Here is a 13,032-nt window from a genome sequence, read left to right as displayed (position 1 = left end):
AGGACCCCGGAATTCTTGCCTGAGAACTTTTTCTTCTCCCGGCCTGGCCTGGATGTGCTCTCCTAAACCCTGTATCCTCCAAGTTAGCACTGTTGCCAGGGGCGACCCAGCTTCCCTTGTCCAGGGAGCAACTCAGACACAGGCTCGCTTCATTTTTATTCTGGGGTTGTACAAGCTAAGGTTTGAAATTTTTCCTTTTTGAATCTCTCATGGTTTGCTATTGACACAGCTGGAATGAGGTTGCAAGGAGAGGGCTGGGGGCTCTTCTCCCTACTTCTAGCCCTATTTCCGCATAGGCCTTCTTGCTGGGAACTCCTGCCCTGCGGACTGGAATGGGTACGGAGATGAAATGCTGGGTGCGCTTCGGCTCCCCGCGCCCGCCGCGGGGGAGAAGGTTTAGGGCTGGGAAGAACTCTGATTAAGTTTACAGCCAAGGTTCAGCCGATTGAATTAGGGTGTGTCACCATGGAGACAGGGCCGGCCCGCGTGCTCGCTTGCCATTGGCTGGGGACTCCAGGGCTGGGGATATAAGCCAGAGCCTAGAGCAGTGAGCGAACTGAGCGGACCAGACCCGGCAGCCTTGCTCAGTTCAGCATAGCGGAGCGGATCGGAGCGGATCGGAGCGGATCGGAGCACACTGGAGCAGGCTCATCGAGAGGGCGTCTGCGAGACCATGGAGAACGGGTGAGGAGGGCACCAGGCCCGCAGGACCCTTGGGGAGGGGCAGGTGCTGTGAGACCCGGGAACCTGGCACACTGGGCCCAGAGGGAGCCGGGGGAGGGAGCGAGCGCCCAGGGGATGCAGAGAGGCCTGGCACGGAGCCTAGTGTCGGGGGCAAGGCGGCAGAGTCATGAGGCAGCCAGCGCGGGCAGGGACGCACGCGGGAAACGAGCTGGGGTGGCGCCACCGGAGCAGGAAGGGGACAGGTTCGTGCGGTCTAAGCTACTCCGTAAAAGCAGCCGTTGTGTGTCTCCGTGTGTCTGTTAGAGGAACAAGTGGAGAGTGAGTGATATATATATATATCCCTCACTCCATACCAGGAGGAGGTCTCCTCACCCCCTGCGCTCTTCATAAATTCCCATGCTAGGGTCTGGGTAAAGCTGCGAGGTACTTTTGGTGCTCAAATTCGGAGTTCCTCCTTTAGAGGCAAGATTGCTCACCTCCTTTGCCAGTTGCACTCCTCCCTTCCTTCCAGACTGGAAGTATGATTAACTCGGTGGGAACTGACTCCTAAGTGGAGAAGGAAATCAATCACGGAACTGAGCAACAGTCCTCTGCTCACTTCCCCCACCCCACACCTTTGAAAACTCTTCTCTCTGCTTGGGTCCTGGATATCCCAGTTCAAGTGACCTGCATTAGGCATCACAGTTGCTTTTGGATGCCCAGGGAGCCAGGGTGTTCTTGCGGGGACTGATAGCCAATGAGGAAGTGCTATGAGATGTAGCTAGACATACCATGTGGCGGCAGCTTCACACATTCATTTCCTGTGCACCTTTTGGGGATGCCATTTGATTAACATTTTACCAACTTAATTGCTTCTCTCCGTTATCCTGTGGCTCTGTTGACCAGCCCCCAACCTACCTGATCCAACTCCTTCCCTGAGGGTAGCCTGGTGTATTGTGCAATCATGTCTGGTTTCCCAGGCTCTGCTTTGGAAGCAAAAAATTTCCTGTGGAAGCTTGGTTAGTTATTAGTTATGTTCAGCTCTGTCACACTTCATTGCCACCTCTGAAGGCAACCTTTGGTCTTCCCAGATGGATGTGAGAGAACTGGACTTGGAAATGGGAGAAAAGTAACACGGGTTGATTCTTGCTAGTGTAGGGGTTCTGGGTAAGTGCCCTTAGGTTTCTGAAGGAGCAAAGATCCTCGGTGGAGAGAAAGGAGACTGGGAGGAGGCAGGGAGGGGGAAGCACAGGAAGAAGACCACAGGCAGTTGGAAAGCTGGAGAAAGGTTCAAATACTTTGTGTAACAGAGCCATAGGTCCTTGGAGGTTGTTAGCAAGTATTCAATTCATTTTCAGATTGAGCCTATAAGGTAGATGGGGCCAATTTACATCACTTGTTTAAACCTGAGAAAATAATTTAAAGCACAAATTACATGCCTAAAAAGACAATATTGGGACTAGAATCTAGGTCGAATTCTGCTTCCCTCCAGACCAGCAATTCCTAAACCTGGTTTTATTTTATTTTATTTTTATTTGTTTATTTTTGAGTCGGAGTCTCGCTGTGTCGCCCAGGCTGGAGTGCAGTGGTGCGATCTCGGCTCACTGCAAGCTCCGCCTTCCGGGTTCACGCCATTCTCCTGCCTCAGCCTCCCGTGTAGCTGGGACTACAGGCGCCCACCATCACACCCCGCTAATTTTTTTTTTTTTTTTTTTTTTTTTTTTGGTATTTTTAGTAGAGACCGGGTTTCATCATGTTAGCCAGGATCCGCCCACCTCGGCCTCCCAAAGTGCTGGGATTACAGGCATGAGCCAACGCGCCCAGCCCCTAAACCTGGTTTTAAAATCAAAATTACATGGGCTTTAGAATCTGTTTTTTGTGGGGTTTTTTTGTTTTTTATATAGGGTCTCACTCTGTCACCAGGCTGGAGTGCCAGAATCTGTTTTTCTAACAAGCTTCTGCTGAGAATTTGTGTAGTCAGTCCTGGTTTAACCTTTGACAACCAGTACTGTGGACTAGGTCTGCTTTTTTTGTACAGCAGTTTATCTAGTTTTTTATCTGGAATTAACTCCCTTGTGATCCAGGGAGCTAAGGATGGCATGTAGACCCTCTATCAGGGGTGTTCCCATTGTGTTTTATTGGTTAAAACAACAACAACAAAATGTAGCCCTTAAGTCTTTGGCTGAGGAAGGAACTGGAGGGATGAGGATTCAAAAGGAAATTTGATTTTATCTCTGCCTTCATAGTAGTTGGTCTCAATTACATTTTGAATGTCTTTGGGGAATAGGTAAGGTAATAAGGGGGATTTTACTAGGTGGTCACCACCCTCAGGAAGGGCTTAATCCCATTCTGAGTACTCTTCTTTGGCTCCCTCCTGGCCAAGCCCTTTTACCCTCCCTAATTTGATTATTTCATTGCACTTCCCTGTAGACTCTAGTCCCTTCCTCTCTAAACCTTTGTTATAAGGATAAGTATACAACTTGCCAGTGTTCAGTAGATCCAACACTGGAGTTGGGTCTGTTAGTAGAAACAGGCTTTATTAACTTTTGCCAGGGTCTAGAACGGAGGGAGTTTCATATCAGACTTGTAGTGGGCTTGATTCAGAAAGAAGGGTGGCTGAGTAGATGGGTGAGCATAGTATGGCCTCTCCCTCTGTGCCAGCTTCTCTGTCCCTGCTGCCTCAGTATACCTGCCAGCCTTTTTGCACCGAAGGTCATTTGTCTGTGATGCCCTTGGAATGGGAGCAGAATTCACCTTGATATTTTTTCTCCCCTAGATACACATATGAAGATTATAAGAACACTGCAGAATGGCTTCTGTCTCACACTAAGCACCGGCCTCAAGTTGCAGTAATCTGTGGTTCTGGATTAGGAGGTCTGACTGATAAATTAACTCAGGCCCAGATCTTTGACTACAGTGAAATCCCCAACTTTCCCCGCAGTACAGGTACTGGCAAGCGAAAGTGGGGAATGGGACTGAGGGATGTTGTTGGGATTCTGTGGAACACAGCCAAGGATGCCAATGTTTCTACTCCTTGACCTAGCATTTCACTGAAGACAAATGTTGTAAGAGAGGAGAAAAGCCCACTATGAGTCAGAATGACTTTAGGAGATTCCTCTAGCAGACCATCCCATAAGAGACAGGGCATGTGTGTGTCAGTGGACTGAGGCTAAGACTCAGAAGAGGGCCAGGTGACAGGGGCCAAGTAAAGGGCAAGGATCGTTTATTTGGTTTACTTAATTTCCCAAATAACTAACTTCTGTTGGTTTATTTATTAATTTTTAAGATTTCTATCTGCTTTTCCCTGGAGAGTTAAGAATTTTTTTTTAAGACCTGTCAGCAGGAAAAGACCTTTTGAGACGGATCCCTCCCCAGGCTGGATCATGGCCACTCGGCTCACTGCAACTCTGTCTCTCCTCAGCCTCTCCGAGTAGCTGGGACTACAGGCGCCCGCCACCACGCCCGGCTAATTTTTTTGTATTTTTAGTAGAGACGGGGTTTCACCATGGTCTCGATCTCCTGACCTCGTGATCCACCCGCCTCGGCCTCCCAAAGTGCTGGGATTACAAGCGTGAGCCACCGCGCCCGGCAGGAAAAGACCTTTAATAGCTATTTTTTTAAAACTCTTTGACACAAGACTGGGAGAGCAGAGGGGGAAAGTGAGGGAAATATTAAGAGAGGGTGTGTGAAGGGCATACTTCTCTGAGGGAGATAGTAGTGACGCTGGCGCCATTGGCCACTCCTACCCCCAGTGAGAAGGGCACTGCATTCAATGATAAGCGGGTTAATTTTTTTAAGCTTATCAACATGTTTATTTTTTATACTCCACTTTTATACTCCTGTATCAACTTTATTACTGTTTTTGTTTTGTTTTGTTTTGTTTGCATAAGCTCCTCTATCTTTGAGAATTTCTCAGCTCTTCCTCTTGGTTCTGGTCCCTCTCCCATTCCCTAAGGGATAGGTTGGCCGTCTATTAGAAGAGACTGCCAGATAAGAGAAATGGTAATAATGGCTGTTATGTCTGTGGGGAGTTATCTTTGCACTCCCATGCACCCCTACATGGGCATGTGTTCCCATAGGACTGTTCTGTGCGTCATAAGGAAAGAGACTTGCATGCGTTCAAATTCTTTCCCCCTTGTTCAGTAGCCTCTTCTTTAAGAAGCCAGAGTAAGTATACTATGAGCTTGCTTGCTGGATTGAGGAGGCAGGTAATTAAGTTAGGGCAATATATAAGAATACTTGTTTTGAGAACTTTGAAAAAGTTGAAGAGGTCTATAATTACTGCATTCACTGTACTCACTTTATTTTGAAACGGAGTCTCGCTCTGTCACCCAGGCTCGAGTGCAGTGTTGTGATCTCGGCTCACTGCAACCTCCACCTCCCAAGTTCAAGTGATTCTCCCACCTCAGCCTCCCGAGTAGCTGGGATTACAGGCATGCGCCACCACACCTGGCTAATTTTTGTATTTTTAGTAGAGATGAGGTTTCACCATGTTGGCCAAGGTGGTCTTGAACTCCTGACCTCTTGATCCGCCTGTCTTGGGCTCCCAAAGTGCTGGGACTACAGGCATGAGGCACCGCACCTGGCCTATTTTTAATTTTAATTTTTATAGATTTACAGGGGTACAATGCAGTTTTGTTATATGGATATACTGCATGGTGGTGAAGTCTGTGCTTTAGTGTAACCATCACCTGAGCAGTGAACATTGTACTCATTAGGTAATTTCCCATCCCTCATCCCCATCCCACTTTCTCACCTTTCCAAGTCCCCAGTGTCTATTATTTCATTCTGTAGGTCCATATGTACACATTTGGTTCCCACTTATAAGTGAGAACATGTGGTATTTAATCTTCCATTTCTGAGTATCTACTTTTTTTTTGCTCACTTTTTACCCTCTGGCAGTATGGCTTGTATTATCTTGAAATTTCTTTAAAAAGCCCTTCCTTCTTTGTGTGTTCATGCTGAACATCCTCACCCCATATCTCTAATCTCAGGTTGTATTTGTATCATTATGAGTAATGCCTGGCTCTCCCTCCAGACTTAAACTTTCTGAAAGCAGAGATAATAATGAGTCTTTTACTTAATAACATCCTAACATTTTGAGCAGAGCGAGTAACTCACAGTAGGTGCTCAATGGATATGTGTTGCATGAAAATATAATCCCATTCATTTCTGTTTCTTTTTTGTATACAGTGCCAGGTCATGCTGGCCGACTGGTGTTTGGGTTCCTGAATGGCAGAGCCTGTGTGATGATGCAGGGCAGGTTCCATATGTATGAAGGGTACTCACTCTGGAAGGTAAGTCAGGGGGATGGGCCTGGTTGGATCTGGAAGAGGCAGGAGAGAACTATCTAGCCTCTTTCGCTACCTAGCTGTCTGGGCTAGGTGGATTTTTGGTCCTCTCCTTCCTTTTCTTTCACGATGTATGTAATGCATTTCGGTGTAGCTGACTTAATGAAATTTTGTAAAATTTTTTCTAATGTTTTGCTTCGAAGGTGACATTCCCAGTGAGGGTTTTCCACCTTCTGGGTGTGGACACCCTGGTGGTCACCAATGCAGCAGGAGGGCTGAACCCCAAGTTTGAGGTTGGAGATATCATGCTGATCCGTGACCATATCAACCTACCTGGTTTCAGTGGTCAGAACCCTCTCAGAGGGCCCAATGATGAAAGGTATGTATGTTACTCCGTTTTTTTTAGGTGGGTAGGATTTAAAGACTTCTAGGTGCTGTGGGAGAATTTTTAAAATTTCCATTTATGTCAGATAATTCAACCTGTGTCCTAGGTTTGGAGTTCGTTTCCCTGCCATGTCTGATGCCTATGACCGGACTATGAGGCAGAGGGCTCTCAGTACCTGGAAACAAATGGGAGAGCAACGTGAGCTACAGGAAGGCACCTATGTGATGGTGGCAGGCCCCAGCTTTGAGACTGTGGCAGAATGTCGTGTGCTGCAGAAGCTGGGAGCAGACGCTGTTGGTGAGAAGGGGAATTTGGCTGGAGGCTTGAAGAGGGAGGGATTTAGCAAAATGGGAAGGGGAAGGAGTAGGAAATAACAGTCCTCATTGGACTGAGAGGATCTGATTTCAGGGAAGGGTGAATTAAACTGACTTATTGAAATACAAACTGGTGAGATTTGGTGTAGCATCAAATCTCCCTACGAAGCACCAAGGGATTAACAGCTGCAGTGCTAATGAGTGATCTATCCATGATTTGATGACTGTTTTTTGAGACGGTGTCTCGCTCTGTCACCCAGGCTGGAGTGCAGTGGCATGATCTTGGCTCACTACAACCTCCGCCTCCCACGTTCAAGCAATTCTCATGCCTCAGCCTCCCGAGTAGCTGGGATTACAGATGTGTGCCACCACGTCCGGTTAATTTTTGTATTTTTAGTAGAGACAAGGTTTCACCATGTTGGCCAGGCTGGTCCTTGAACTCGCGACCTCAGGTGATCCACCCATCTTGGCCTCCTAAAGTGCTGGCATTACAGGCGTGACCCACTGTGCCTGGCCAATTTGATGACTGTTTCTAAGAATTCTAAAAAATTCACTATAGCCACCTTCTGTACCTCTAGCTGGAAGATGGAACTCTATCATTAGGATTGACTTCAAAATTGCCACAAATGTAGAAATGAAGCATTGTATTGGTAATTTTAAGAAATGTGTATTTATTTTAGGCAATACAGAAGAACATACCTCAACAATAATTTAGCTGCTTCCTTGGATTTGTTTTAGATGGGGCCTTGCTCTGTTGCCAAGGTTGGAGTGCAGTGGCACCATCTCTAGCTCACTGCAGTTCTGACTGCCCGGGCTCAAACAATCCTCCCGCCTCAGCCTCCTGGGTAACGGGGACCACAGGCATACACTACCACACCTAGCTAATTTTATTTATTTTTTGAGCCAAGGCCTCGCTATGTTGCCCAGGCTGGTCTCAAACTCCTGGGCTCAAGACATCCTCCTGCCTTGGCCTCCCAATGTACTGGGATTACAGGTGTGAACCACTGCATCTGGCCATCTTTGGATGTTTTTTGAGATTTTTAATTCTTGTTGAAAGTGAGGCTAAAGGGCAAGGAAAAGAGTTATTTGAGGATCCTGACAGTTGGTTTCCATCTTTCTCACTATCAGGCATGAGTACAGTACCAGAAGTTATCGTCGCACGGCACTGTGGACTTCGAGTCTTTGGCTTCTCGCTCATCACTAACAAGGTCATCATGGATTATGAAAGCCTGGAGAAGGCCAACCATGAAGAAGTATTAGCAGCTGGCAAACAAGCTGCACAGAAATTGGAACAGTTTGTCTCCACTCTTATGGCCAGCATTCCACTCCCTGACGAAGCCAGTTGACCTGCCTTGGAGTGGTCTGGCGTCTCCCACACAAAATCCAAGTAGCTGCTACCTTCTTTGGCCCCTTGCTGGAGTCATGTGCCTCTGTCCTTAGGTTGTAGCAGAAAGGAAGAGATTCCTGTCCTTCACCTTTCCCACTTTCTTCTACCAGACCCTTCTGGTGCCAGATCCTCTTCTCAAAGCTGGGATTACAGGTGTGAGCATAGTGAGACCTTGGCGCTACAGAATAAAGCTGTTCTCATTCCTGTTCTTTCTTACACAAGAGCTGGAGCCCATGGCCTACCACACATCTGTGGAGATGCCCAGGATTTGACTTGGGCCTTAGAACTTTGCACAGTACCTGCTACTAGCTTTTTGAGATAATACATTCCTGGGGGCTCAGTTCTGTCTTATCAAAATCACCAGAGACCAAACAAGGACTAACCCAGTACCTCTTGGACTTTATTTAATGTCATAATGTCAGAATAAAGAGAAAGATGAAATAATTTCATTTTTTGTGTGTAACGTGGTATGAGGCTGGGGCACAGACCGAGATTGACATGAAAGGATGTGAGATCGCATGTCTTGTGTGACTATCTGCTTCTCAGACAAGTAGTTAGGAACCGAGATGAGATAGTATGTGAGTGCAGCAAAGGATGAAGAAGGGCAAAATGATGACAGATGGGAAAGAGGTTATAAGATGGTAAGAAAAAGTTAACTTCTGGCACTTGATGGCCACTTCTGTCAGGCTGGTCCTGCCTCTCTCCCTTGCCTTCTGATTGTTTCATTTCCTGTTTATTTGATCATATCTGAATTAGTTCGGTGATTAGCCTCTTCCCTAGTTCCCACTTCCTTACCAAAGCCCTAATTATATTTCCTCTTGTTTGCCTTTTCTCTCCTACTCTTCTCTAACATCTGCAACCACACTCTCCATTCACTCCATGCTGACAAGGCAGTGGCAAACACTTTTCTCTGCTGCCAGCCACTCCACTGTTGACTGGATTGCTGCCAGCCCCAGGCAAACCTGTGAAGTTGATTCATACTCTGCTTCTCTTTGAGTGTCTCCTCTCCTCCCTCTTCCTTTCTGGGCTCCAGTCTTTCTCTTCACTTGTGTTTGGTCAGAACCTCCCTGTGATACTGCATCCAGGCATTTCCCCTTTGTGGGCTCACTGCACTGTTATCTTTGCTTATCAACTTGCATTCAGCTGGCTGGCATGTTTCAAAACCACACTGCCCTCCCAGGCCTGTGTGCCTTTTGAGAAAGACCAGTGCTGGATGAGCCTCTAGTAATGACAACATTTTAGTTGTTAGTGGTGTAATACGGAAGAGATATTTTGCACAGGCTGCTTTGGAGAACTTTCAAATTATCCTTTGTTTGGTAACTGACCTAACTGACACAAAGAAAAAGCATCTTGGAGTGGCTCTGTCTCTCTCTTTTTTTTTTTTTTTTTTGATACAGGGTCTCACTCTGTCACCCAGGCTGCAGTGTAGTGGTGTGATCTCAGTTCACTGCAACCTCCGTCTCTCAGGCTCAAGTGATCCTCTCACCTCAGCCTCCTGAGTAGCTGGGACCACAGGTGTATGCAACCACAACTGGCTAATTTTTGTATTTTTTGGTAGAAATGGCATTTCATCATGTTGCTGAGGCTGGTCTCGAACTCCTGGCTTCAAGCAATCCTCCTGCTTCGGCCTACCAAGGTGCTAGGATTACAGGAGTAAGCCATCATGCCTGGCCTTGCCCTACAATCTTAAGATTCGTTTACAGGCCAGGCGCGGTGGCTCACGCTTGTAATCCCAGCACTTTGGGAGGCCGAGGCGGGTGGATCAAGAGGTCAGGAGATCGAGACCACGGTGAAACCCCGTCTCTACTAAAATTACAAAAAAAATTAGCCAGGCGTGGTGGCGGGCGCCTGTAGTCCCAGCTACTCGGAGAGGCTGAGGCAGGAGAATGGCGTGAACCCGGGAGGCGGAGCTTGCAGTGAGCCGAGCCTGGGGACAGAGGACTCCTCAAAAAAAAAAAAAAAAAAAAAAAAAGATTCGTTTACAAAGCCACTGTTGTATAAAGCTTGTACAAAATGAGTACAGGTCACACGTGGGAATGCAAAGGAGGGATTGATTGTATACACCGAACAGTGAGAATTGGGTAGATTAGAGAAAGTTTTTTTTTTCTTTTTTTCTTTTGCTTAAAGTGATGGATACTTAATATTAGGTAAAGTTTTATAGAAAACTTTGAGCCTGGTCTTGAAGGATGAAGCAGGGGAAGAGGATTTCACATCAGGATGAGGCAAAGCAGAGCTGCAAAAAGTACTAGGCATGTTCGTGAGTCATTGTCACAACTGGTGGGACTAGATCAGGACATGGAAGGCTCCAGTGAGACAGGCAGAAACGTAATTGGTTTGAGGAGGGCTGCATTTGGCACTTGGCTTTCCTACCCCTGATCTCCCTCTCGGTCAGATTGACCAGGAATCAGAATGGGGCCATCTGAAAAATACGTCCTAGAGATACTTGAGTGGAATATTTAAGAGTGGAATATGTAAGCTTTTTAGACTTAGTAAGTAGATTTACTAAATTCATATTTATTTATATGAAGACATAATGTCTTCAGTTTCTTTTTTAAAAATAGCTGTATTGAGATAAAATTTACATACCATAGAATTCACCCATTTAAGGTGTGCAATTCAATGGTCTTTAGTGTATTCACAAATAAGTGCAATTATTACCAGTTAATCTGAGATCATTTTATCACTTCAAAGGGAAACCTTATCTGCTCCCCCATAGCCCCAAACAACCATTGATCTACCTTCTGTGTCTATAGATTTAACGATGTTGGACTTTCACACAAATGGAATTGGACTTTTGTGGCTGCCTTCTTTCACTTAGCATAATGTTTTCAAGATTCATCCAAGTTGTAGCATGTATCAGTACTTAATTCTTTTTTGAGGCCAAATAATATTCTATTGCATGGATACACCACATTTTGTTTATCAAGTGTCTGATTTTAAAAAGCCAACCAGTTCAATCAAAACTGAATGTATCAGTTTAGGATTGTAGGAAACGAGCACAAAGTGAAGGGAAGTAGGTGTGGGAGGCTTCCCAGAGAAAAGATATTCTTGAGAAAAACTGGTGATGATACCATTCATTTCTGGAGGGGCCTGCAGAATGCCTGCAAAATAGATTGATTTTACTGAGTCTCACGGCAGGTGTCCAAACACATTGAAGTCAGGCTTGCTTTCTTGAGCCTATCATGACCATCTTTATTAGCATCATTAAGTATTCATTAATCATGTATTATGTAGAGAACATTGTCCTAAAAAACAAAGTGTAAGTTGGTATAAGATGAAGTGTCTACAGTCTAGATGTGAGACAAGATGACGCCTGTAATCCCAGCACTTTGGGAGGCCGAGGCGGGCAGATCACGAGGTCAGGAGATCGAGACCATCCTGGCTAACACAGTGAAACCCCATCTCTAGTAAAAATACAAAAAATTAGCCAGGCGAAGTGGCGGGCGCCTGTAGTCCCAGCTACACGGGAGGCTGAGGCGGGAGAATGGCGTGAACCCCGGGGGCGGAGCCTGCAGTGAGCCGAGATCGCGCCACTGCACTCCAGCCTGGGTGACAGAGCGAGACTCCGTCTCAAAAAAAAAAGACGTAAGTAGGCTGAGTTATTTGAGCCCTTTACAGCTGCTAAAGACTTTTACTAGTCTCTTCATATGTTATATTGTCATTGTTTAGAATCAGTTTTTTCGACTGAACTGAGGAAGAGGGCCTAATTTTTTAATAAAGGAATACAGTAATGTGTGAAAAGTAGCATATGCTAAGTGTCAATGATGGTATGTGCTACAGGAATTCAGAGAAGAGGACCATCACCGGAGTTGGGGAGTAGGAAAGGATTGATGAGACATTATTTAGGCCTTACAGAAATGCCAGGCATGGTGGCGGATGCCTATAATCACACATACTAGGTGGGAGATTCACTTGAGCGCAGGAGTTTGAAGCTGCAGTGGGCTTTATGATTGCGGAACCGCACTCTAGCCTAAGTGAGAGAGTGACTTTCAAAGATGACTCCATCTTTGAAAAAAAAAAAAAAAATAGGTGAAGAGGACATGGCAGAAGGCTTTACATACAGATGAATCCAGGAATTTTTAATCATTTAACAAATCGACATGGTTAAAGTGAAGAAATAAATGGGAGGATGGGCAGTAAGGTGGAGAGGAGCTCTGATTCCAGGCTCAAGAGTGGGACCTTAGGGCTGGGCGCGGTGGCTCACACCTGTATCCCAGCACTTTGGGAGGCCAAGGTGGGCGGATCACTTGAGCCCAGGAGTTCAAGACCGAGTTTGACACCAGCCTGGGCAATATGGGGAAACCTCGTCTCTACAAAAATTACAAAAATTAGCTGAGCACGGTGGTGGTTGCATGTGGTCCCAGCTACTTGGGAGGCTGAAGTGGGAGGATTGCTTGAGTCAGGGAGGCTGAGCCTTCAGTGAGCCATGATGGAGCCACTGCGCTCCAGCCTGAGCAACAGAGTGAGACCCTGTTTCTAAAAAGCAAAACAAAACAAAAGAGTAAGACCTTATTTTCTAGGCAAGATGGCCAGCCATTGACGGTTTTTAGACTAAGGACTGGTAGATAAAAATTGCACTGTAGTATTTTGGTGGCTAGAAGCCTGACTAAAAGAGAGTCTTGTTTTGATAGCAGAATTACTTTCACCCAAAATTAACTGTACAGAATGGCATAATGGTTGGTGTTAAGTATTTAATTTTTAGTCAGGTTGGGGTCTTCTGTAGTGTTTTAAAGAATAAATTAGCTGGGCACAGTGGCTCATGCCTGTAATCCCAGCACTTTGGGAGGCTGAGACAGGAGGACTGCTTGAGTTCAGGAGTTTGAGACCAGCCTAGGCAACATAGTGACACCCTGTTTCTACAAAAAATTTAAAAATTCGCTGGGCATGGTGGTGCACACCTGTAGTCCCAGCTATTCGGGAGGCTGAGGTGGGAGGATGGTTGAAGCCTGGGCGATCAAGGCTGTAGTGGGCCGTGATCATGCCACTGCACTC

At 46.2% G+C, this 13,032-nt stretch overlaps 1 protein-coding gene across 1 annotated transcript; it reads left to right on the top strand.

Annotated features, from left to right (window-relative positions):
- The first annotated feature begins 564 nt into the window (after positions 1-564).
- Positions 565-8,529, top strand: PNP (purine nucleoside phosphorylase). Its single transcript, XM_032179429.2, has 6 exons — positions 565-684; positions 3,440-3,609; positions 5,857-5,960; positions 6,158-6,333; positions 6,446-6,636; positions 7,782-8,529. The coding sequence occupies exons 1-6, from the start codon at positions 674-676 to the stop codon at positions 7,997-7,999; spliced, it is 870 nt and encodes a 289-aa protein (XP_032035320.1). The 5' UTR covers positions 565-673; the 3' UTR covers positions 8,000-8,529.
- The last annotated feature ends 4,503 nt before the right edge of the window (positions 8,530-13,032 follow it).

Source organism: Hylobates moloch, unplaced genomic scaffold (genome assembly GCF_009828535.3).
Source record: "Hylobates moloch isolate HMO894 unplaced genomic scaffold, HMol_V3 SCAFFOLD_16, whole genome shotgun sequence".
Lineage (NCBI taxonomy): Eukaryota > Metazoa > Chordata > Mammalia > Primates > Hylobatidae > Hylobates > Hylobates moloch.
Note: the sequence above shows the minus strand (reverse complement) of the source record. Positions and strands in the feature narration are given on the sequence as shown.